We start from the raw sequence: 27065 nt of genomic DNA on the forward strand, positions 1-27065 counted from the left end.
AACTCAAATCTGCTTTTGCTTTTAAAGATAAATGTTGCAAATGCCAACTTTGTAATAAAGCACATTAATTAACTCAATGTGTATTAAAATATTGCAAATGATTAGTTAAATTTTAAATGGAAATTGGTATAACCAGAAAGAAAGTTCATTAACTTTCTCAAAGTCCGAGACACAAATGAGTTGACACTTTTATAACTGATCACTAGATAAGGTCTGGGGCAACTCATTGTTAAAACAAATGATATAATATAAATACCTACGGAAAACAAACTTTTTGAAATGACTAGCAACAATCTAGTTCAATTTATTTGAAAATTTGTGAGAAAGACAATGACAGCTTAATGGAAAATGATCAACAAGGGTGATTTACCTATTTAATGTTTCCTTACCTCATAAATATGAAACAAAATAACTACCATAAAATATGTGAAGTTTGATTTTTTTTGAAAATTATTAGCATCCTCTAAAATGCAGCAGAAGAAATTACAGAAAACTTTAGGAGCATGGGATGTTAGTGTTGGCAGGATATTAACTTCAATAATGTTTGAACAAGATTCCAAAGATGTAGGGATGTTTCTTTCCCTGAACAGTCACTCCCTATCCTGTTCTAACTCTTTATTTGTCAAAGTCTACTGGGATTCCTTGCCTAGAAATGAGGTATTACTGTGAATAAGTAGAAAGAAAAATCACATCAGAGCTGCCTTCCCCAGGGCCATTCTCACAACATACAACTTATCCCCAGAGGCCTGCAAGATTTCTGGGAAATGGTAAGATCTTTCTCAAAACAAAGCTGAAAATTCTCACTGTGTCTTGCAATTTTCTGTAAGTATAGGGGCTAATTATTAACAAAATGTTTTAGGTTTCTTTAAAGTGCAGGATTCTGTAATAATGATCAAATATGGGAATTGTTCTTAAAAAGTGGATATGATATCTTATACCTGAAATATTGTCATCCCCTTTGTAACTTGTGACTGGAAACAAGATCGGAGCAGGGTAGATGGTGTGTCTCAGGGTAGATGGTGGCTTGGCTCTTGCTGGTGTGGTATGATAAACAACCTTTTTCCACCCATGGAGCTAAGCCCAATGTTAAGGTATTTTGTTTGAAACTAACTGGCTGCTACCCTCTGAGTATGAAATAGAGAAGGTTGTATCATCCTTCAGTAGTAGCAGCAACAGAGATGCGTTTGCCTTTTCAGATTTTATTGTTCAGTGCCTTGAGCTTGCATCACAGAGTCATGACTTTCATTCTTCACTGCTTTTGAGGTTTGCCCAGTGGTCAGCTTCATCCATGCAATCATTTCTGGACTTTGGTCCCTGACTTCAGAGCATTTTTCTTTTTCTTTTCTTGTTTCTTTTTTTGTTTGTTAGTTTTTACTCTGTAAGCAAAAACTTCATAAGTTACAAATTTTCCTTTCTCTTCCTCAAGATATTTGAAGAAAGTTTCTCATTCACTTTGGGCTAAGACCTATAGAAACATGAATTAGTAGACAAGAAGGAAAAGATAAATTTCATTTATTAGGTACCCACATGAGCAAGGAAGAAGCACTCTGTTAGGTTTTTTTTTCTCATTTAATGCCTAGCGATTTATGAAGCATGTATTATAAAGTAGGTATTATTCCAATTTTACTTACAGAGAAATAGAGAATCAGGGAAGATGCATATTGGATACATATGTGTGAAACCTCTTAGCACAAAGCTTGTCACTTAGTAAATATTGAAGCAATGTTAGCTCATTTGCCGTCACTAAAGCCAGTGCTTATGAGAGCTTACTTAACTATGCCATTCATTGTTAAAGACTTTAAAGCAAGACACTTACATTTCTATTTTATTTATCAGGGTAGAGGGAGAGAGAGAGAGAGAGGGAAAGAGAGAGTGAGGGAGAGAGAGAGAGAAATCTCCCATTTGCTGATTTATTCCCCAGATGTTCACAATAATAGAGACTGAACTAAGTTGAAGCCAGGAGCCTGGAACTCAGTTGAGCCTCTTACATGAAATGCAAAGACGCAAGCATTTGGTTCATCATTTGCTGCCTCCAAGTGTTTGCACTGGAGGAATCTGGAATAGGGAGTGCAGCCAGGACTTCAACCCAGGTACTCTGACATGGAATGCAGATACCATCACACCAAAATCAACACAAGTTGATGAGTACCAATGTTACTGCCAATTACAGATATGGCAAATAAGACAATAGGAAGTCAAGGAATTTACTCAAAGTCATGGTCCGTGCTAGAGATAGGATTTAAAAGCAATAGTCTTGAGGCCAGCACTATGGCATAGTGGGTTAAAGCCCCGGCCTGCAGTGCCAGCATCCTATATGGGCACCAGTTCAAGTTCCGGCTGCTCCACTTCTGATCCAGCTCTCTGCTATAGCCTGGGAAAGCAGTAGAAGATGGCCCAACTCTTTGGGCCCCTGCACCCACATGGGAGACCTGGAAGAATCTCCTGGCTTCAGATCAGTTCAGCTCTGGTCATTGCTGTCATTTTGGGAGCGAGCCAGTGGAATGGAAGACCTCTCTCTCTTTCTGGCTCTATCTCTGTAACTCTGTCTTTCAAATAAATAAAAATAAATCTTTCATTTAAAAAAAGCAACAGTCTTGCTTCACAATCAACTCTCTTAACCATTATTCTATTCCATCTAAAAATAATTGTACTTACAGTAGATATTTATTTTTTACACTTTATGTCTGAATAATTTATTATAAAATTAAAATATAGATGCAAAATTAAAATTATCAATAAAATAGAGGATGATGAGTAATGTATTTCATGTGACTATGAGTCAAAATAGTGTTAAAGTTCATACTTTATAACCCAATGTGTTGTGATTCAGACAAATGTTTGCTATCCTCTTTGGTCATGGTAACATTATAGGACCACACATTTTCTGTCTGAGGTCATTAAAGCTTTATATATGGCGGGCTCACCCTGCGAGGCCCACACTGTCTGGATGGTGGGGCAGCGGTGTTCTTTGACAAGAAGCACTAGAGGCAAGTTTCGGTGAACATGTCCATTTATTAACAATTGGACACAGGTTTTTATTGGGCAGGCAAAAGGGGAGTAGCTAGTTCAGGGCAACACTAATTCTATAGGATAAAGCCGATACTGGTGACCCTATGCTTCTCCAATCATCTTGAAGGTCATAGCCTTCCAGGGGGTCTTTATGGGTCTCAACAACACCCTGGAGCTGTTTGCCTAGTTGACAATTACATGGCCCTTCAACAGGAAGTGGGGGTGGGGAAATGTGCCTGGGACTCCTGCCACCTGCCAGCAGTCAGGTCCTGTGTGGCTCTCAGTGTGCCTGAGCCCCTGACCAGGGTTTCTCCCAGGAGACATGGTGTGCCATGTCTTCTTAACCTCCTGCATGCGCTAGGTAGGCAGTTTCCCAGGCAGGCATAGGATTACCCACAATATACATGTCACAAAACATTGCTTTCTTTCCTCCTATAAATGTTATGATAAGCATGACATAAGGAGTTGAGGATAAGATAGGTTCACTGATTCATGAAAACATGTATTTATAGATGCACACACACACACACACATACATACACCCCTACTTCCAGTGGCTGGGAGACAGGGTCCTGGGTCAGACAAAGGAATATCTGAGAGCATCCCTGTAACATGTGAAGGTATTGCTAGGGATGTGGAAACACAGAGAATATTTCAATGGCAAGTGAAGGAAGAGGTATTGAGAGCTGATTTTCTTGCTATCACATTTTCCTTTGGTAGGCCAGTTTATACAATCTGAATGGTATTATTTGTTTTGTACTTCATTCACTGAAAAACTCTTGAATGTGGATAATTTAATTTAGCAAGAGAAAGGCAGCACTATAATTCAGAACCCTTGATTTAAAGTTGGTTCTTCAAGGAAAAGACTACTTTTTGATTTTCTAAAGTAGCAGGATATAACATCAATGCACAAAAATCAACAGCCTTTGCATACACAGGCAATGCCACAGCTGAGAAAGAACTTCTAAGATCAATCCCATTCACAATAGCCACAAAAACAATCAAATACCTTGGAATAAACTTAATCAAGGACGTTAAAGATCTCTACGATGAGAATTGCAGTTTTTCTTAATACTAGTTTTTTTTTTTTTTTAATAAAGACTTTATTAATTCATTTGAGAGGTAGAGTTATAGACAGAGGGAGAGACAGAGAGAAAGGTCTTCCATCTGCTGGTTCACTCCCCAAATAGCTGCAGTGACTAGAGCTGGGTTGATCTGAAGCCAAGAGCCAGAGCCAGGAGCCAGGAGCCAGGAGCCAGGAGCCAGGATCTTCTTCCAGGTCTCCCACACAGGTGTAGAGGCCTAAGCACTTGGGCCATCTTCTGCTGCTTTCCCAAGCCATAGCAGAGAGCTGGATCGGAAGCAGAGCAGCTGGAACTGTTGCACTTATGGGATCCCAGTGCCACAGGCAAAGGCTTAGCTCACTGTGCTACAAAGCCAGCCCCTAACACTAGTTTTTTTAATCAACTTTTTGAAGATTCCTCAAATGCATGGTTTTCAAATTATTTTGCACAAAAGTAAACTTTTTTTTTGGACAGGCAGAGTTAGACAGTGAGAGAGAGAGACAGAAAGATCTTCCTTCTGTTGATTCACCCCACAAATGGCTCCTACGGCCGGTGCTGCACTGATCCAAAGCCAGGAGCCAGGTGCTTCTCCCTGGTCTCCCATGCAGGTTTAGGGCCCAAGCACTTGGGCCATCCTCCACTGCACTCCCAGGCCATAGCAGAGAGCTGGACTGGAAGAGGGGCAACCGGGACAGAATCCAGTGCTCCGACCGGGACTAGACCCCCATGTGCCAGCACCGCAAGGCGGAGGATTAGCCTAGTGAGCCGCTACGCCAGCCTACTTGTTGAATATTTAAAGAGGAAAACAATCATTTTATGATTCACTGACCAGTTAAAAACAAAATGAAAAAAGTATTCCTAGAGTTGAATTGCAGAGTTCTGCTAATCATAATCTTTGTTTTTGTCTTTTGCTTTGTTTTTAAGATTTATTTATTGGTCTGAAAGGTAGAGTTACAGAAAGAGGCAGAGAGGGAGAGAGGCAGAGAGAGAGAGAGAGAGAGAAAGAGATTCCATCCGCTGGTTCATTCCCCAAATATTACATTGAACAGTGCTAACAGTGATGACCAGAAACACTTCAGCCCAGATGGGTTTGCCTTTTTTTTTTTTTTTTTGTGTGTGGAATGACCATATGTTTTTAAACAAGTTCAAAATCCCATCTGAAAGGAATGTATACACAAACTTCATCACAGACTTCTAAAGACCTACTCTCCAGGGGATCTGTTCTTTCAGCATTATTGAATTCTCATGAGTGTGCACTCATTGCACATGGTCATGACTGTGGTTGCAAGATTGGCTCATAGTACTCTGCTTCAAAGAACTAAAAATTTCTTTTGAGATAATGGAGGAATTCTAAACACATGGACACACACACAAAAAAATTATGGAGGATTTTGTAATTTCATATGTAGAGATGTGGTAATATAAAATTCTGGAGCCTGAAATGATGTAAGAGATATTCTACCTATCCCAAAATTCTTGATGAGAAAAGTTAACCTATGAGAGGTTGTAATTTACTATTGTCACAAAATTTCAGAAGGCAAAACTAAAACCCAGCCCTCCAGATTCATACCCAAGACTCATCTATCTTATTAGAAGACAGGTGCAGATGACATTCAAACATGGAAGTGTGCTTTGGTTCTATGCCCAAACTGGATTGGATGGAAAAGTGAAGCTTTTATTCTGCTTTCAGTGTCTTACCAAACTTAAGAATGAAACAGAAGAAAAAGACAACAGAAACAAAACAAGGATTCTGATCTTAAATCATTTGAGAGCACCTAAATCATAAAACTTTGACCTCACAGCAGGGTATTCATTTTTGGGAGAATTTAATTTTCATTTATTACAGAAGCAATTGCTGCTTTCTCCATTATCTCACAACATAGAACTCATTTGGCACCAATGAATCATCTATCTTTAGATTTATTTATTTATTGATTGATTTTGTGTGTGTGTGTGTGTGTGTGTATTTCAGTACCCAAATGCCCACAACAGCTGGGGCTAGATTACGCTAAAGCCAGAAGCTGGGAACTCAATCCAGGTCTCCCACATGGGTGGCAGTAGTCTGAGTAGTTGAGTCATAACTTGCTGCCTCCCAGTGCGCACACTAACAGGAAAGCTGGAGTCAGGATTGTAGCTGGGACTCAAGTTCAGACACTCCAGTATTAGATGTAATAACATTGTCTTTCTATCCAGGACAGGGCATGTCTAAAAGTTTCTAAGAGTCATAGAACCAGCATGGTTTACCTTTATGCTGACTCAGCATTCTTCATTTCTTCTCATACTAACAGAAGTAATCCAGTAAACACAGATTCAACTTCCAGCTTAGGCTGTAGTTTAGCTGGGAGCAGGGATGAGTGATACTTAATATGCTGGAGTGAAAAAATCCCTGACATTCATTTTGCTTTTTTAACTTTGAGAAGTTAGACTTATTCTTTGTTATATTAAGAAATAAAGCTTATATCATTTAATTGCATGCATTTACCTCGTCTTATTCCACAAATTATTGAGAGCAATCAGGAAAGTCACATAAATTGCGACTACTGAACTTTCTGCAAAGCTTTTATTGGAGAAAAAGATAAACATTACTAATTTCTGATGATTTAGTAGACATCCTTTAAAGATAATGTTTAAGAAGTTTTTAAGGCTAGGCCATATATTCTTGGGCTCTTGTTTTAATTTTTAAAATCTCTATATCCTTTCAGTTAAAAACATTGTTGTTCTGTAAAAATGCTATATACTGCCCTGATGTCTAAGACAATAACTCCCTTTAATTAATAGACACTGATATCCTTATTTTACGATCAGAGTTAAGGACTTCACAGGAACATTTTGGGAGAGAATTTCTCATATTGGTTTACATGGGAAAGAAGATTTTCTTTTTCTCCTTTGAGATAATGCTTTTTTCTCCTCCTTCATGTGAATGTTAAATTTAGTGGCAGAAATTAGGTTCAATGGATTTTCCTAACTCCATAGATTGGGTTGTTATCCAAAAAACCCCAAGTCCTATAGATTGGGTTAAAATCTCATCATATTGCATTCTGTACTTTACATTTTATTGAACTATTTTTAATTATTTGATTTAAGTGTTTCAACCTTTCAACAACCTGCAAATAAAGTAGGGTAGGAATTACTTCTAGTATTCATTTTATTTATAACTTTGAATCAAAAGAAGGAAAATAACTTCTCTGAGACATATGACTTGTTGTGGCAAAGTCCAGACTAGAATGCAATTTAGCTTTGTCCTAGGCCTAACATTCGAAGAACAAGTAGAAATGTCTAGGGCATGTTTAGGATACCAATGGGCCCTACTATGATGCCTCTGAGTTTTCTTCTTGTTTAAATTCTTTCTTGTTACTCTACAAAATGTTTAAATGGATGGTGTTGTTAGCAATAGAATTCTCTCCTTCAAAGGCTCAGAAAACAGCAAGTGGGGACATAGATGTTATTTGTGCCATTCTCCTGACATGAAAATGGTGTATAATGGTGCACATATTTTCAAAGCAAATTTAAATGTGAAATATGGAGATGAAAAGAGTAAAATGTGGATCTCAGTGACCACCAAAAGCCATCATCCAGGCTCCAGACTGACATCTGGTGCACAGCTCAAGAGAGAGACCATGGAAGCAACAAAGGGGCCATATGTGAGTTAGTTACCAAATGTTTTTTATTGCTTCCTTTGAGCTTTGGAGGTGGTGATGCTTAATATTCAAGAGAGATGAAAATAAAAAGGGAAAGGAAGCAAACACCCTAGCCCAGTGGTGATTGGTAGAGTAATTGTGGGCATGGCCCCAGGATGATAGCAGCTTCTATTTAATCAATGTTGACAAGGCTGGGGAGAGCTGGGCAGGTCCCAAGAGGTAATGTTTTGCTCGGAAATCCACTCAACCTAATTTCAGTAATGTAGGGCTGTGGAGGGGGCTGGATTGGAGCCAGGAATCAGGGCCATTAGAGCTCAGCGTAGGCGATGGCAGCTGGGAACACCGCCATCCCTCCAGCAGCATTGCAACCAGGCTGCCTGGCTGAGCACACAGGCAGCCACCGCCACATATGCTCCGGGTATCTGTTCACCCACAGGACACACAGCCACGCTATTCTCACCTTTTAGAGGAAATGAATGGAATGCACACAGGCAGGAGCTGCTTCCAGAATCTGTTTCTGCAAGGATCAGACAGCCAGTTTGGCATATCTCTTTCAGGGACTGCTGTGAGATGTCCAGCCAAACCTTGTTTTTTAAGCTACCACTGCACTAGTTCGTATGTATACAGAAATAACTTTCGTCTTCGTTGTTGTCTCAGCGTGGTCTTGATCTATCTTAGGAATGGTGCTTGTGAGTCAAAAATGTGAAAACAAGTAGAGCTTTTCATTTTTCGAGGTTAAGTGAAATTCAGGAAAGATATTCGACTTTGTAAATCCAAGAGAAATGACCAAGTCTAAGTCTATCCCTGTGGCTGAATTCTTCTTGTCTAGCTCTTCTTTCCTTTACCCCCACCCCTTTCTTCAGCAAACAACATAATATTTCAGTAATTGTTAGCATATAGGGTACAAGAAGGTAGAGAGGGTTGTTTCTTTTTGTTTGTTTTTGTTTTTTGACAGGCAGAGTGGACAGTGAGAGAGAGAGAGAGAGAGAGACAGAGACAGAGACAGAGAGAAAGGTCTTTTGCTGTTGGTTCACCCTCCAATGGCCGCCGCGGCTGGCGCGCTGCGGCCGGTGCATCGCACTGATCAGAAGCCAGGAGCCAGGTGCTTCTCCTGGTCTCCCATGCGGGTACAGGGCCCAAGCACTTGGGCCATCCTCCACTGCACTCCAGGGCCACAGCAGAGAGCTGGCCTGGAAGAGGGGCAACCTGGACAGAATCTGGTGCCCCGACCGGGACTAGAACCCGGTGTGCTGGCACTGCAAGGCAGAGGAATAGCCTACTGAGCCGCAGCGCTGGCCATGGTAGAGAGTTTTGCTTCATGTTTTTACTGCTGTGCCACTGCTGCTTCATCTGCCACTCATCTAACAGTGTGTGGCACACAGTGAGGCTCAGTTCCTTTCATTGGATGATTAAAGGAATGACCGGGCACACTTTTCCCTCCCTGTTGAAGCATTCTTTAGCTGTAACATTAAGAATATGTGATGTTACTATCTATGGTATTAATTTTCTCTTTAACACAGAAATGAGAAAACTCACAGAGGCTTCTAGTGAGTGTGATCATTTTTTTCTTTTTTTAAAATTTATGTATTTATTTGAAAGTCAAAGTTACACAGAGAGAGGAGAGGCAGAGAGAGAGAAAGGTCTTCCATCCGCTGGTTCACTCCCCAGCTGGCCACAATGGCTAAAGCTGTGCTGATCCAAAGCTAGGAGCCAGGAGCTTCTTCTGGGTCTCCCATGCAAGGGCCCAAGGACTTGAGCCATCTTCTACTGCTTTCCCAGGCCTTAGCAGAAAGCTGGATTGGAAGTGGAGCAGCCTGGACTTGAACCGGTGCCCATATGGGATGCCGGCACTGCAGGAGGCGGCTTTACCTGGTATGGCACAGCGCCGGCTTTATTTCTAAGAGGCCATTGGGCTTGGAAAAGCAATGCTTTTGTTAAGGCTAGACTGCCATGATATAAATAGGTTACAGCTTTTTGCCAGATTCTAACAGAAAAGTGTCCAAATTAACTGAATGCCTTTTTTGAGACTAAATGTTATGTGTACTATTTAAATTATGGCATATTAAGAGGGTTGATTAAAAAAGTTTTAGAGCCCCTGTTTGAAGCCTCTCAGATGAATAAGATATTTTTACTCCTTAAAAATGTGACTATATCACATTTTTAAAATTTCCTAATCTCTTAAAAACAACATTTAAAAAAATTTTAGCTCACAGTTTTTGTGTATTTTGTTTAGTTGCTTGCCAGCTTATTTTAGATACATTCTGTCTTAGAGTTGAAGATGGAGGGTTGATCTTGCCCTGGTAATGTCTGATTTTGGGAGAAGCACTCAGTAGATAGATAATAGTAATGATTCTTAGTGAGAAGTTTATTAGTCATGTCATACACACACACATAGACACACACACTTCAAAAAGATCATGGAAAATAGAATTAACAGATAAAGAATATAAACTTTCTCAACATAAGCTCCATCAAGTTCAACATGCTATCAGTCTCATTTGGTCTATCCATGAAATACCGAGGATCCTGGGAATTTACCCTATCAATACAATCCTTTTCATATTATTAACCGCTGAAAAACTGTGAGTACTGTTTAAAGATATTTTAAGGGTTCAGTGTTTTGGTGTTAAGCCGCCTCTTGCAATGCCAACATTCCATATTGACACCAGTTTGTGTCCTGGCTGCTCCATTTCTGATCCAACTCCATGGTGGTAGCTGAGGAAGGCAGCAGAAGATGGCCCAAGTGCTTTGGCCCCTATCAACCTCAAGGGAGACATGGGTAAAGTTTCTGGCTCTTGGTTTTGGCCTGGCCCAGCCCTAGCCATTGTAGCCATGTAGGGAATGAATCAGTCCATAGAAGATCTCTCTATCTCTCCCTCTCTGTCGGTAACTCTGAATTTCAAATAAATAAATACATCTTTTAAAAATGATTTTTTTCAAGATTAGGAAACAAAAGAAATCAGAAGGAGCCAAATCACGACTATAAGATGGATGCCTAATGATTTTTCCATTGAAACTCTCAAAAAATCTTCTTTGTTTGATGAAAGGAATGAGTCAGAGTATTATTGTGGTGGAGAAAGACTCTGGTGAAGCTCTTTCAGACATTTCTCTGCTAAGTGTTGACTAACTTCCTAAAAAGATGCTTTCCTAATAAGCAGATATAACTGGTATTTTATCTTCAAGAAAGTCAATATGCAAAATGCCTTGAAAACAAAACAAACTTTTACCAAGACCTTTGCTCTGGATTGGTTCACTTTCACTTTGATGGGACCACTTTCATCTCTTGGTAGCATTGATTTGATTGTGTTTTGTCTTTCGGATCATGCAGGTAAAGCCATGTTTCTTCTTCTGTTCCCATTAGAAAAATGCATCAGGCACTTACTTGACTAGAATTTCCATTGAAAGCTCTTTATTTTCATCTGCAGGTGATCTGGGCAGAACACTTTTGCTACCTACCGTTTCTCAGTCAGAACTGAACTGCATAAACGGAACCAGTCGGGATGAGTTTGGTGTTGTTTATTGTTTCTTCTGTTAAGAGGATTTTGCAATCCTCTTAAATTAGGGCATGAACACGGTTAAGTTTTTTCTCACAAATTTGTGGATGGTCTCCTTATGCAGGCTTCATCTTCAGCATTGTGTCAACCCTCTTAAAATGTGCTATCCATTTGTGATCTTTTTTGTAATGCATCAATAATTTTATCTTTCTTCCACCCAAGCTTCATCATAAGTTTTATGTCTGTTCTTTCTTCAATTTTAGCAGAATCCATGTTGCTATGATAGGGCTTCTTTTCAAACTGTGTATCATCATTTCTAGGTCCTCAAACTAGATCTTATACAGAAATTTTCTTAACAAGTTAAAATGAGTTTATTTTGAATTTGATACATTTTTAACACCATGCATTTTCCACAAACTTTTTGAAGACCCTTCATATATACATGTGTGTCTTAAATCTGTCTTCTATAACAAAATACAGCAAACAAGGTGGCTTCTAAGCAACAGAAAAGTACCTCTCACTTTTCTGGAGGCCCTGGGAGTCTATGGTCAAGACACTGGCAGATTCACTTTCTGGCAAAGGCCTGCTCCCTCTTGGATGGCATCTTCTTGCTGTTCCTTGCATTGTAGGATGGATTAGCTAGCTCCCTGAGGCCCCATTTACAAAGACAATAATCCCTAACACAGTGGCTCATCTCTCATAACCTAATCACCCCCAAAGGCCTCTACCTCATAATATACCTTGGGTATTGGATTTGAACATATGAATTTCTAGGGGACACAAATATTCAGATTATAACATTAATTCAGTTATTTTTTCCTTTGTGTGACGTCTTAATTTAATTAACAGTATGAATAATAAGCTGTTCATTTTTTAATAAGTGGAAGTACAAATCAAACAGAAAAAGGCATTTTCTACTCTTTAACTTGCTGGATTTCAGCTGTCCCCCCAGAAGTTCCAGGATCTCCTCATTTGCTAACTCCAGACCCCATTACTACCACTCACTTGTTCTATGTCACTTGATACTGAACATTTCACTTCAATTTTCTAGTTTCTACAGTCTCTTGTTAAGTAATAAGTTGGAGGGTGGTTGATCGTCTGGACAATAAATGTGATTATTTACCCTAATTTGATGATGGTAATTGGAGTGACCAGCTGGCCTTTGTCATTTATCTGTCTCTGATCTTCACTAAGATGAGCAAAGTTTTTGCATAATGTACTAAAGATTACACAGTAACTCATGCCTAGCATTTACAAATTATGTAATTAGTGCCAGCAAATGCGCAAACCAGATTTCACATAACAGAAAAACGGTCAGGGTTCTTCCCTCCATTTTGAGCTGCTTTTAACAAGACATGTTTTCAGATTTTGTACACTCCAAGCTATGCACCTGTTGATGATCTCCTCTTGTTCCCATTCAGAAGTCACTCATCTGTCTTGTGGGAAGTTAAGAGCAGAGAAAACAATCCAAGGTAGAAGACGCCAAGATAGTTCTCTCCTAGGTTATAATTTGCTATTTGCTAAAATTATGGACTTAGATAAGCTATTTACTCTTCCCATGCCTTAGCTTCTCCAGCTATAAAATGAGACAATTAGGATAAATGAGGATAAAGTGAAATGGAACATGAGCATTCAGACTTGATCTAAGCATGAAGTAAGAGTTAGGCAGTGTTAGTTATAGCTAAGTCCTTAATCAAAGGCCAGGAAGTGCTAATTCCTGGCATTGTCCAGGTAGTGAAGTTGCTGATAGAAGAGGATAGAAAATAAACATATATGACTCTATGGTCACCATAGTATTAACTGTAATGACTTGTCGAGGGTTGAGGGCAGCGGTTGAAGGAGTAAGTTAGCAATGCTGAGGTGTCTTCTTCTGCAGAGAGGTTCAAGTGTATTTACCTTAAACTAATTTGAATTCACATTATAATAAGTCCCTCTTTTGGCCCCAGTACTTGGGCCCCTGCCAACCTTGTGGGAGACCCAGATGAAGTTCCTGGTTCTTGCCTTCTGCCAGGCCCAGACATGGCCGTTATGGAGTGAACATTTGGGGAATGAACCACTAGATGGAAGACCTCTCCCCACACTTTTTTTTTTCCCTCTCTCAGTCACTCTGTCTTTCAAGTAAATAAATAAATAATTTTTAAAGTTGCTCTTTGTCTGAAGTTAAAATCTTTCCCAAATTCAAATTTAGTCTCCAATCATACTGACTCTAGGAAGAACAGGAATAGTCCATATCTCACATTTCTTTCATTTGCATGTAGTTTTCTCTTTAAGCATTATTACAGATTATTAGTTTACCTCACTTGCGTGGTTGTGAAAGATTGTTACTTTGCGTTGATTCCTCCCTGCATTTTGGTTTTTAGCCCCATAATTTCTTGGTGGCATATAAAAACTTCACTGGATCCCCTGACTTGACCCATTGTTTTCTCTGCTATCTAATCATCCATTCATTAATAACAAAGTGGACCACATTGGCCAATATTCAATAATATCTAGTAAAAAGGTTACTTCCATCTATACAAAATAAAATGTAAGAGAATACTTTAAAAGTGGAAGGATGAAAAATTATAGGTTAATTTCATTACAAAGGTTTTGAAATTCATGTGTAGTTTTTTCTTTTCTTTTCCTTCTTTTTTTTTTTTTTTTTTTTTTTTTGGACAGGCAGAGCGGACAGTGAGAGAGAGAGACAGAGAGAAAGGTCTTCCTTTTTTCCATTGGTTCACCCCACAATGGCCACTGTGGCCAGTGTGCTGTGGCCAAAGCCAGGAGCCAGGTGCTTCTCCTGGTCTCTCATGCTGGCGCAGGGCCCAAGGACTTAGGTCATCCTCCACTGCACTCCTGGGTCACAGCTGAGAGCTGGACTGGAAGAGGGGCAACCGGGACAGAATCCGGCACCCCAACCGGGACTAGAACCTGGGGTGCTGGTGCCACAGACGGAGGATTAGCCTAGTGAGCCACGGTGCCGGCCCGTGTAGTTTTTTCATAATACGCATTTTTATAAACTGTTAAGACCCCTCATATTCCTGAATTTCAAGTTTTTATAGCAAAATAACTTATCTTTTTTTTTTTTTTTTTTTTTTGACAGGCAGAGTGGACAGTGAGAGAGAGAGACAGAGAGAAAGGTCTTCCTTTGCCGTTGGTTCACCCTCCAATGGCCGCCGCGGCCAGCGCGCTGCGGCCGGCGCACCGCGCTGATCCGATGGCAGGAGCCAGGAGCCAGGTGCTTTTCCTGGTCTCCCATGGGGTGCAGGGCCCAAGCACCTGGGCCATCCTCCACTGCACTCCCTGGCCACAGCAGAGGGCTGGCCTGGAAGAGGGGCAACCGGGACAGAATCCGGAGCCCCGACCGGGACTAGAACCCGGTGTGCCGGCGCCGCTAGGCGGAGGATTAGCCTAGTGAGCCGCGGCGCCGGCCACAAAATAACTTATCTTTGATTCCATTTTCCATGAAATGTTTTAAGTACTCTGAGATATATAGATATAGATATACAATTCTATGCATTCAGCTGAATTGAGTTTCAGCTAAATGTTGACATTTCTATGGTTTTTATTTTACATCTTGGAGCCAACAAGTTTTTATTTAGTTTTTAATTTTTTTCACAATTCCTTTAAGTTGTTTTATTTATTACAGAAGCTGTATATAATTATAGATCTGACAAGGAAACAAAAAATGATAGAATGTATCTATTGACAGCAAAATACAATGACTCCAGGTTTGTTAGACATATAAATATAGAGATCTTCACACTCACTTGAGAGTGTTTAATTGTGCTTTTAAAAAACCTTTGAAGACTTAAGTAGATTTCTTTGCTCACTCTATTGTGCACATTCCCCTTATTACGTTTCATAAGCTTCAGAGCTTTCAGTGGATCCTTCAGGAATTTTTCATGAAAGCCAAGCCTCCTTGACAAAGTGTTTCTTCCTACTCCATTTTTCTTAAAGAGAATTTCAGGAATGAACACACACTGAGAGAACCTGAAGACATGCCATCAGGGTTGGGGTTCATCATTACAACATAGATTAAAGTCAGATTCAGAGGGAAGAACAGGTTCCAAAAATTCTGCAGGAAAGCAGATATTCAATTCCTACCAGTAAGCTCTGATTTAAAAACTTCCTCAAAATACTTACCTTCCCACAACTGTCATATCAAGTAGGCAAAAATTCTCTGAAAGTGTAGGCAAGATTCAAGCTCCCTGTATTGACTAAGAACATTCTTTGTTATAAGCCTCTAAGAAAACATCTGCAGGATTTACAGATGCATACAGGTTAGCTAGCTTTTATTTATTTATTTTTAAAAAGATATGCTTATTTTATTTGAAGGACAGAGAGAGAGAAAGAGAGAGAGAGAGATTGATTTTCCATCTGCTGGTTCACTACCCAAATGGCTGTGACAGCCAGACCTGGGCTGGGCTGAAAGCAGGAGCCAGGAGCTTCTTCTGAATCTCCCATGTGGGTGCAGGGAGAGCCCAAGCACTTGAGACATCTTCCACTGCTTTCATAGGCCATAGCAGAGAGCTGGATCAAAAGTGGAGCACCTGGGACCCAAACCGGCACCCATATGGGATGCTAGTACTGCAAGTGGTGGCTTTACCTGTTATGCCACAGCGCTGGCCCAGCTAGCTTATTTTTAAGACTTGATTCAACATCTTATAACCATATTCTTGAGAATTCTTGCACTCTTCCAATAATATTTGCAATCCTTTCTTAACTCCGAGAATGGCTGTAATGAGTATGTGAAACTAAATTCAGGAAATTACAGTATGATGTTACATAGTTTGGTTAACTGCTTAATAATAATCCAATTAATTTATAGATAAGTTAACTTCCACTGGAGAGAAGGGGATAGTGGTAAACAGTACTTCTGAGGAAAAAAGTTACAATACACTCCTTGTCACTTATTTAACCTTAAAACACTTTCATGAATCTTTGAATAAAATGGTTTAGAAATGATATAACAGATCTTACAGACTATGTAATTATAAAATCTCATCCAAATTGGTTGTAACCTTCAGGGGTTCCACATAACACAGCCCTCTGATTATAATGTCAAAATTGTGATCTAATCCTATTATCTGGTGAACTGGCCACTATATTAATTACTTCCCTAAATAACACTATTTGTGTATGGCACAGATATTGAGAGCTGAAGGTCTCAATGCCTAGCAGAACAAAGGAGAAGCACCTTTGGACAACACAGAATTACACTGCCCTCCCCATTGCCATTCTTTTCTTTACTTCCACTTGTTCTTCCTCTGACATCTTTTTAAAACTTTCTCCATAATTCATTAATGGGCAACCAGAAATCAAACAATTGTTATAGTGGATATCCAAAGAAATCAGCCAATAACGGGGCCAGCGCTGTGGCTCAGTTGGTTAATCCTCTGCCTCAGGTGCCGCATCCTATGTGGGTGCCAGGTTCTAGTCCCGGTTGCTCCTCTTCCAGTCCAGCTCTCTGCTGTGGCCCGGGAGGGCAGTGGAGGCTGGTCCAAGTGCTTGGGCCCCTGCACCCTCATGGGAGGCCAGGAAGAAGCACCTGGCTCCACAACGGCGCAGCGCCAGCTGTAGCGGCCATTTGGAGAGTGAACCAGTGGAAGGAAGACTTTTCTCTCTGTATCTCTCACTGTCTATAACTCTACCTGTCAAATAAAAAAAAAAGAAGAAATCAGCCAATAAAACAGTACTTTAATACAGTTCTATGCCAACAGTTTATATCAATTCTTTTTTAAAATGTGATTCCTGTTATCTTTTTTTTTTTTTGATTTATTTATTTATTTGAAGGACAGAGTTACAGAGAGAGAACTAGATCTTCCATCTGCTGGCTCACTCCCAAGATGGTCACAACAGGAAGCCAGGAGCTTCTTCCAGGTCTCCCATATGGGTGCAGGGGTCCAAGCACTTGGACCATCTTCCACTGCTTTCCCAGGTGTGCCAGCAGGGAGCTGGATCAGAAGTGGAAGAGCCTGGGTGCCAGCACCACAGGTGGCAGCCCTACCCACTAGACCATGGTGCCAGCCCCTATATCAGTTCTTACCATCCCTGCAGTGGAGTACATAAACTGTACATTAGGCAAGCTAAGTTTCAGATCTTATTTGGGTGTATTGTGGTATGAAAGATATACCTTCAGACAGGATGACTTATACTTCAGTAAATATATCTAGAAGATTTTGAAGAGTGCTTCACTTTCAAAGACTTATTTTCATACCTTTATCATTAATTTAGGAAAGTATTTACATATATCTGACCCTAGAGAATTATTTATCCACAAATACCACTACCCCCTGATGATGGCTCATTGTCAACATCCCCCAAATTAAAAAATTTAGAAGACTTTTATTATGGTATGACGAAGATGAAAAATCGCTTTCTTCTACCTTTATTTTTTAAGAGATTTACTTACTTTATTTGAAAGGCAGAGTTTACTGTATATGAAAGACAGAGAGAGACAGAGACACAGAGACGGAGAAAGATCTCATTTGCTGGTTCACTCTCCAAATGGTCACATTAGCTAGGACTGTGCCAGCCTGAAACCAGGAGCCAGGAGCTCTATCCAGTCTATCATATGGGTGGCAGGGACCCAAGCTCTTGGCTCTTCTGTTGATTTCCCAGGTGCTTTAGCAGGGAGAGGGAATGGAAGTGGAGCAGCTAAGATTCAAACTGGCACCCATACAGGATGCCAGCATTGCAGGTGTTGGCTTAACACACTGCAACACAATGCTGGCCCCTACTTTTGTATTTTTAAAAGGGCTTTCGGCAATGAGAAAAAGTAATCTCTTTGTAATACTTTAAATGCCCTTTCTTAGGTAAACCTCAAAAATTATGAGAAATCATGGTTCTATGAAAGCTGTTTTCTGAGTAACTAGATCCTGAAACATTTTCTAAAAAAATTCACTCTAGGATCATTTTCCTTATTTCAATTTGATCAGCTTTGAGATTAAGACCAACAGAGATAGTGTAATCTGCAGGGTTTGTTAACATGAAGTATGCAGACAATAAATGCACTAGGTTGTTTGGTAAGGAGAAAGCCAAAAGGAGATAATTCATACCCATAGGCTATGGCTGAACAACTCTAAATGCTATTTGAAGTCATTTTAAACTAGAAGAAAAAGAGGGACAAATTCTCTTTAAAAAATGAGATGTGGTATGGCGGCATTGTGGCGTAGCAGGTAAAGCTGCCACCTGTGACGCCGGGCATCCCATATGAGTGTTGGTGTGTGTCCTGACTTCTCCACTTTTGATACATCTCTTGGCTAATTGCCTGGGAAAACAGTAGAAGATGGCCCAAGTGCTTGGGTACCTGCATCCATGTGGGAAACCTGGAAGAAGTTCTTGGCTTCTGGTTTCAGTTTGGCCCAGTCCCGGCTGTTGCAGCCATCTGAGGAGTGAGCCAGTGAATGGAAGACCTCTCTCTCTTTCCCTGTCTCTCTCCCCCTCTCTCTGTAACTCTGACTTCTAAATACATGAAGCAAATATTTAAAATAAATGAGATGGAGGAGGGCTTTTGACTCAGTGGTTAAGATACTACTTGGAATGGCTACATTCCACATTGGGTGCCTGGGTTCAAGTCTCATCTCTGCTTCCAACTCCACCACCCTGCTAATGCACACAGTAGGAGACAGCAGATGATGGTTCAAGTATTTGGATCTCTGCCATCTTTTCACTGTGGGTGATCTGCACTGGGTTCCTAGCTCCTGACTTTAGGGTGGCCCAGTCCCAGCCAGTCAACATGTTTTTAATCGCATAAGTTTTATTTCTCAGGAAATGATTGTGGACTCTAGCTACTTAGTTTGTAGTGCTGAACTGCTAAAACAGGTTTGACCTTGACCTTTAATACTCAAGTTTGAATACCTAATATAATGGGAAAATCTGGACAGGCAAAAGACCTGAGTTTTAGTCTTGATGTGATCATAAGCAAACCGTATGATTTAGGGAAAGTCTCTTCATGGACCTATACTTCAATTTCCTCAGCTGTAAAATGAAGATAGTCATTCATTCTTTCATTCAACAAATCTTTACTGACCGCCTTCTCTGTGTTAGGCTCCATGCTGGACACTGAGGATTCAAAGTTGAGTAAAAGTAGAGATTTTTTTTGTTACCTTTGAAGAGATTATAGTTCAGTAACTGGATGACTTAAGGCCCTCTAATGGCTAACTTTCTTTGATTATGGGTTTTATTGTCAGTTAAAGTCATATGGAAGTACTCCAAAAAGTTCATGGAAAATGAAATTAAAAGGTAATTTTATTTTGGTGCACAAAGATTTTGAAATTCATGCATAGTTTTTTTTTTATAATACACATTTCTCTTGAACTTTTTGAAGACCTTTTGAATGCATACATTTCAAACTTTTGCCCCCATAGCAACTTACGTTTTAATCCCATTTTCAAACCTACTTGAAGTATAATTGTATTATGACAGCCTTCAGTGACAGCAATGATACTTGCCAGGTTTTTTCACTGTTTCTTCCCAATACCTAGTAGAATGCGTGGTACATTGTAGGTGCTCAACAACAACTTAATAAGCAAGTAAATGAAGAAATAATTATACTTAAAATACTGGGAGGCATTTGAGGGAAAGAGTAGGTAGATATTGATGCTCTCTTAATAGCGAATATATAGCAATAGCTTCCTCTCATAGTAAACAATTTATGTCAAATTTTACTTTTTGTCCTAGGACCAAGCAAAAGATGACAAGAGAAGGTGGGAGAATTTAGGATGACTAACCTGGTTCTATTCCAACAAGAGTTAAAAAGCATGGTTGCATCTCAGAGTGGTTGGAATCTTTGTCTTTTTGTTTCTCCCACCTTTGAATTTGAATTTCTTTTCCTTTATCACACATACAATTCTTGTAAAACCTATACTACTTCCCACTTTCTATTGAGTTTCTAATATCCCTCAAATCCTATATCATCGCTCCCAAGTTTTTACTTTAGTGGAAGAGATTTGAAATCTTCCCTTCCTACAACTGATACTTCTATATGCTTGTGGGAAATGTAAGTCAATATCATGTTTATTTGCATTTTGAAAAGGGCACCAAAAATATTGTTTCTTGGAGCTGATATGGATAGTAAGCCATCTTGAGATCCAAAGCTTTGAGCAAAGTTATGGAACTAAGAAAATTCTCTGAAGGTATTTTACATTATTCTAAGGGTACCTCACTAAAATATACACAGAAACTTTCTTCAGGAAGAAATTCTATTACTGCTCCAGAATGCTACCGATACATAGAGTCCTACAATGCTCAGAATTGAGCTTTGTTTCATCCAAAACCTTGGGTCAGTGCACTGATTCTTCAGGAGTAAATAGTTACCTTGGAATGCTACAACCTTAAAACATTTTGATTCTGATAGGTAGCACCTGCAGAAAACTATCGTGGAGAAAGCATTCAGTGAATTACAACCCCACAAAATAATGTCTTAAAAATTCTGGGCAAAAATGTTAGTGTAGGGTCAAATGACCCATCATCACTGTTTGCTTTACTTAACAAACAAGACTAGACTGGCTCTATAAAAAAGAAGAGATTCCAAAAATATGTGTTAATAGCGGTGGTTTTATTTGGATATAAATATTCAGCTTTTTCTGAATATAAATATATAACTAGTGCTTAGCCTACAAGTTTAGGTGCTGTTTAAGACATCCAGCTCCTACTCCTGCTTCCAGATTTCGGTTAATAAAGACCATGGGAGTCAGCAGGTGATGGCTAAGTAACTGGGTTCCTGCCACCCAAGTGGAACACTTGAATTGAGTTCCTGGCTCCTGGCCTCAACTTTGGCCTGGCTCAGTCCCAGACTTAGGGGCATTTAGGGAGTAAATCAGCATATGGGAACTTTCTTTGCTTAGCTCTCTCTCTTCTCTCTAAAATAAGTAAGTAAAAATTAAAAAAAAATCTTTGTTTTAGATCTCTGTCAAACCAGTGGTTAAGAATTATATTCTACTATAGTTTTAATGATCAATGATCATTTTAAAATGTACTGTATAGGAATGAAATGGATATATTTTAATTTGATTATTATTTATAGCCCTTGCCTATAGTCTTCCAAAATTATGGTTTTTTTACTCTTTACTATTTGAACTTTTCATTTAGTGGACCATTAAGCCTTTGACTATAATATAAATAAAAATATGTTATCTCAAAATTAAAATAAGAGAGAAATAAGGGAAGAAAGAAAAAAAAGAAAGAGAGTGGGAGGTAGGGTAGGAGGAATAATTGCTTGTATGAAATACACTGAATCTGTTCTCTTTGTATGAATATCACTTTAACATGAAAATTGATGAAAATTGTATTATAGTAATTATGCATTTGCTGTGACCCTGAGAATCTAATATATTAATAAATTCCTTTAAAAATCTTATAGCTGATTGATTGGAAAGAAATATATATTTTTATGAGCTCTTCTAATGATTTCCTAAATGGCCCCATTTCTTTTATTTGTATTTTCTCCCAACACCAAAACTACTTTATTTGGTATGCAATTTAGTCTTAGGAAAGTACAAATGTCCTTTTTCACTAGGGGCCTTAAAAAACTTATCCATTCCCTTCAAATCAAATCAAATTTCTTGGCTTAACAAAGTTCCATTAACTGCAGTTTAACTTTCTGAGAAAAATCAGCAGCTAGTAGACATTAAGAGGAGGAAAAGCAATAATAGAGCTTCAAAGACACAGGTGGGGTGGGCATTGTCTGTGGTTGGTTAAGCAGAGTGCCTGGGATTGAGTACCACTTCTGATCCAGCTTTCTGCTAATGCACACCCTGCGAGGTAGTGAATGACCGCCCATGTGTTTGAATTCTCCTCACCCACATGACAGATGCAAATGGAGTTCCTACCTTCTGGCTTTGACCTGGTCCAGCCCTGTCTTCCTGCAAATGGAAGATTCCCTCTCTCCCTAACCTTCAAAAGAAATACATTTTTAAAAATTAAAAAAAAAAAAAAAAAAAACAAAGAGATGCAGGCATTCTCAACATGAGGGGATGTGCAGAAAGAAGTTAAGAAAGCAGGCCTGGGACCATTTCCCGAGTCATTTTAGGGTTAATAACTGACTGGTATCCCTAGTTCTCAGTTGGTTTCTGGAAACTTGGATTTTCAGAGGGTATTCCCCATTCTGTTACTGATAGGAGCAGTTCCTTATGCCTAAAATCTTTGTGCAAACATTGTGATTTTTCCTGAATATGTCTATTCTCTCTCTTGGAATCTGGATTTGGTACACTTTAGGCAGAGTGTGCCTACCTAACCAGCTTCCTGTACAAACTCTGGAATTGTAGGCACATGTGAACTTCCCTAGTAGATAACATCTCACATGTTGTTGTAATTTATTGCTTGAAGAAAATGAAGAACTAAGAACTACCTGAATGACTCTCCATGGAGAAGATTCTTGGAAATTTGTGCCTGGTATCCTCCAAACTTTGTCCCAAGCAACTTTTCCCTTTGCTTATTTTGCTTTGTATCTTTTCACTGTAATAAATTTTAACCATAAACAGGACTGTATGTTGACTCCTGTGAGACCTCGCAGCAAATGATTAAACCCCTGGGTGGTCTTGGAGATCTCTGATACAGAGAATTTGTTGGTTGGAAACACAGATGACTTTAGGGAAAGTGAATTCTCTTTCCACAGTTGGCATCTTAGTAAGCTATCTTGTGGCATAACATCACTTGATTGAGTTCTACAAGGAGAGTGGGTGGTGGGAGGTAAGGGAGAAAATATTCTCTATAAAGCACCCCTTATTATGTAAAACAATACCTGCCCTATGGATAAGTGTACTTAGTTGGAATGTATTGATTGCAAAAAACTGAAAACCACAGCGCTTTACAGAGGTTATTTGACACAACAACTGTGAGGTTAATATGTCAAGCAGAAGCACTGTCACTCAAGAATGCTTTTTTTCTGTCTTTGTCTCCACCATCCTTGGTGTTCCATTTTTGTCTTCATGATCACAAGAGAGTGACTACACTATTAGGGATAATTTGATGTTCCAGTCATTGGGAATGGAAGAATGCAAAAGCAAAGCCAACTCCATCCAACTTTACCTCTTTCTAAATAGTCAGCTCTGTCATATGGCTACCTCTAGCTCTTGTCAGATCTGGAAATTTGATATTTTGCTTTCCATTCATTGTACTACAAGAAATAGGGATAAGAAAATTGAAACATGCTCCATGACCTGTGTCGATTATCTGTCATAATTATTCTGACGTTAATGGGACAGAAATACTAGACTGTTGATTTGCTAGGGGAATCCCACGTGCAGATACCTTGGCTGAAGGTTGTAAGGCCACACCATTTCTGTTTCATGAACTCCTTATTTCCTAGCCATATACCTTGGTTTCTGAGCTCTTTCATATGTGCCAGTCATAGGAAAACTTTCTGCAGGGCAATCCTTCTGAACTTGAATTTAATTAACAGCTTAGGACACTAATAATCTCTTTTTATTCCAAAGGTCTGTGTAATGATATGAAAAAATGTTGTCCTATTGTGTGAGCTGATGTCGCAAAATACTAACTTTTCCTTTCTCTTCCCCACCCCCACCCTGTCTTGTTTGCCTTCTCAGAAGCTGTAGATGAAACCAAACCTAAGGAAAGTGCCCGGCAGGATGAGGGTAAAGAAGAAGGCGAGGCTGACCAAGAACATGCCTGAACTCTAAGAAACGGCTTTCCTCGTCCCCACCCTCCCCTCTCCTGAGCCCTGTCTCTCCCACCCTCTTCTCAACTCCACTCTGAAGTCTCCCTTCCTGTCCTGCTCACGTCTGTGAGTCTGTCCTCTCCTACCCGCTAGCCCTCTTTCTCTCTGTGTGGCAAACATTTAAAAAAAAAAAAAAGCAGGAAAGATCCCAAGTCAAACAGTGTGGCTTAAAAATTTTTCGTTTCTTGGTGTTGTTATGGCGAGTTTTTGGTAATGATGATCCAATCATTTTGGGAAATTCTTGCACTGTATCCAAGTTTTTTGATCTGGTGCGTGTGGCCCTGTGGGAGTCCACTTTCCTCTCTATCTCTCTCTGTTCCAAGTGTGTGTGCAATGTTCCGTTCATCTGAGGAGTCCAAAATATTGAGTGAATTCAAAACCATTTTTGTTTTCTTCCTTTTCAATGTGATGGAATGAACAAAAAGGAAAAAAAATCAAAAACCCAGTTTGTTTTAAAAATAAATAAATAAAGCAAATGTGCCAATTAGCGTAACTTGCAGCTCTAAGGCTCCTTTTTCAATCTGAATATTAATAAATCATCAGAGTAATCAAACTCCAGTGGCTCTGTGTTTCTGTTCCACCTCCTCACTAACGCACTTGATGCATCGGGGTCTTCCCTTTGATCGTCAGCCCAGCTTCTCTGCCTGTCATGAACAACCCTGAGAAAGAAACCCGAGTCTCCGGTCAGGTTCAAGGACTCCAGTTCCTGCTGGGATGATTGGGCCATGTATTAACTTGCTGTAACTGCTATTACCAAGTACCATGGATATAATGACTTACACAAGAGGAACTTAATTTTATCTCAGAGTCGTAGAGATTGACAGTCCAAAAATTAGGATCTTGGTAGTTTTCTTCCTTCTGAGGCTTTGGTTCTCTCTGGCTAATGGATGGCTCTTTTCTCCCCCGGTCTCTTTATGTCTTTTATATCTTCCCTCTATGTATGTCTCTGTCCAAATTTTCTTTTTTTTTTTTTTTTTTTTTTTTGAAAGGCAGAGTTACAGAGTGGCAGAGGCAGAGACAAAGAGAGAGGTCTTTCATCCACTGGTTCACTCCCTATACGGCCACAATGGCCAGAGCTGGGCCCATCTGAAGCCAGGATCCAGGAGCTTCTTCCACTTCTCCTACTTGTATGCAGGGGCCCAAGCACTTGGGCCATGTTCTACTGCTTTCCCAGGCCGTAGCAGAGAGCCAGATCTGAAATGGAGCAGCCGGGACTTGAACCAGCACTGCGTATGATGCAAGCACTGCAGGCAGCAGCTTTACCCACTACACCACTCTGCCAACCCCATATTTTTTCTCATTTTATAAGGAAACTGATCCTGCTGGATTAGGAGTCAACCTAATAACTTCATTTTAACTTGATTACCCCTGTGAAGACCCTGTCAGCAAACGAGGATGCATTCTTAGTACTGGGGATTAGGACTTCAACATAGGGATTTGAATTTAACATAAACTAGGATTTGTTTTTACTAAAATACAAGGGAAGTTCATTTTACCCAATAGAAGGTTACTCCAGGTCTTGCTAAATTATATATTATAGTCTCATGCCACTCTTAGAACCCCCCAGGCTTTTGTTCAGATGACTTAATTTAATCCAATATTGAGCCATCCAGTCTATCTAAATCAGTTTATGAACTTCTATTGGACTGGCAATCTCTGCGCATGGCAGCTGTCAGATTCTTGATTAATTACAATCATTGTACATGCTGTTGTAAATAGTATGCAAAGAAAAGGCATATATTAAGCAATCCACTATTAAACTTTTCAAAATTTAGTTATATTTTTCTGAATACTTTCTGTTAGAAGGTAAACAGATCCTAGATGAAACAAAGCAGTAGTCTGAAATCCTTAAGTATCTACTATTTATAACTCCCAAAATTTCATAAAGCAATGTTGGTACAAATTCTTAACAAGTCATGCTCTGTCCTATGCCACTGTGGCATAGCAGGTAAAAGCTGCTGCCTGTAGTGCTGGCATCCTATATATGGGCACTGGTTCAAGTCCTGGCTGCTCCACTTCTGATCCAGCTCTCTGCTGTGGCCTGGGAGAGCAGTAGAAGATGCCCTAAGCACTAGGGCCCTGTACCCATGTGGGAGACCTGGAAGAAGCTGCTGGTTCCCGGCTTGGGATCAGTGCAGCTGCAGCTGTCATGGCCAATTGGGGAGTGAACTAGTGGATGGAAGACCTCTCTTTCTCTCTCTGCCTCTCCTTCTCTCTCTGTGTAACCCTGACTTTCAAATAAAAATAAATAAATCTTTTTAAAAAAAGGAAATCCCTTAAAATGATGCTCATGGGTGTAAGTACTTTCAGGACCTTTGCAAATCTGCTCAGCTCTGTGTGGAACTGGTTCCCAATTACTGCTTCCAAGAAAGCTGGTGTCACATGAAGCATGAGTCCTTACTGGATCTATGAAGCTTTCCTTGGTTACGGAATCTATGTGGAAATCTCATGTGAAGAAACAACTAGAAAGAACAAGGTCAAAGTGTATGTAACATATGTTAAATCAGTTAGAGTTTGGCTTCATTCGGAGTTGGTGTGATTTCCATAGAAGACTTTGGAACAAGTGTCTACAGCTCAACAGTGATCTGATTGGGATCTTATCAAATATGGAATAAAGTATTGGAAAAATTCATCCATGAGTTGGAGCAAAGTTATGGAAAGTGTATGGCAACATATTGCCTTAGGATTCTATTCCAGCTTAATTTTTTTTAAGGATAAATGCTTTAATTTCTATCCTGAATATACTTCAAATACATATAATCCTATTGCTTTGAGCAATTCAATGTCTTCTAAGCACAATTCTAACCTTCTTCCACTTAATACACATTCGTACTGAAAACAACACCAAATGATCTTTTAAACATGTATTAAACAGATTCCCTGTTTAATAGTGGTGTCAATACTTGCTTCAGAGTTTATTTCCTATTTATGAATACTCATTTTTATTTGATTTATAAAGTCTTGTTTCTGTATTAGAATTTTAAAGGTAAAGGAAGTCACATTAGAGAGCTTGGAAATGATCCTGAGAGACACACCAAGGATAACTGCAGTTCTCATCTGTTATAAAATGATGTGAGTAAACATGTATGCAACACACAGTCAGTACATTGCTGAGAAGTACCAGTGTAGGCCAAAATATAGAAACATGTAGGTTCTAAACTCTGTTCAGGAAGCGATACAAGTTGTTGATTCTAAAACA

The 27065-nt window shown here is 39.6% G+C and overlaps 1 protein-coding gene across 1 annotated transcript in view; it reads left to right on the top strand.

Moving 5' to 3' along the window:
* Positions 1-24419, top strand: part of GAP43 (growth associated protein 43) — a 120310-nt gene extending 95891 nt beyond the window's left edge. The window contains exon 3 of the mRNA XM_008266894.5: positions 23736-24419. Coding sequence (XP_008265116.2) covers positions 23736-23821 — 86 coding nt within the window. The 3' untranslated portion in view covers positions 23822-24419. The remainder of the gene's footprint in view (positions 1-23735) is intronic.
* Positions 24420-27065: the final 2646 nt, after the last annotated feature.

The sequence above is a fragment of the Oryctolagus cuniculus genome, chromosome 4 (assembly GCF_051225735.1).
Source record: "Oryctolagus cuniculus isolate XC-2025 breed Fujian yellow rabbit chromosome 4, ASM5122573v1, whole genome shotgun sequence".
NCBI classification, from domain to species: domain Eukaryota; kingdom Metazoa; phylum Chordata; class Mammalia; order Lagomorpha; family Leporidae; genus Oryctolagus; species Oryctolagus cuniculus.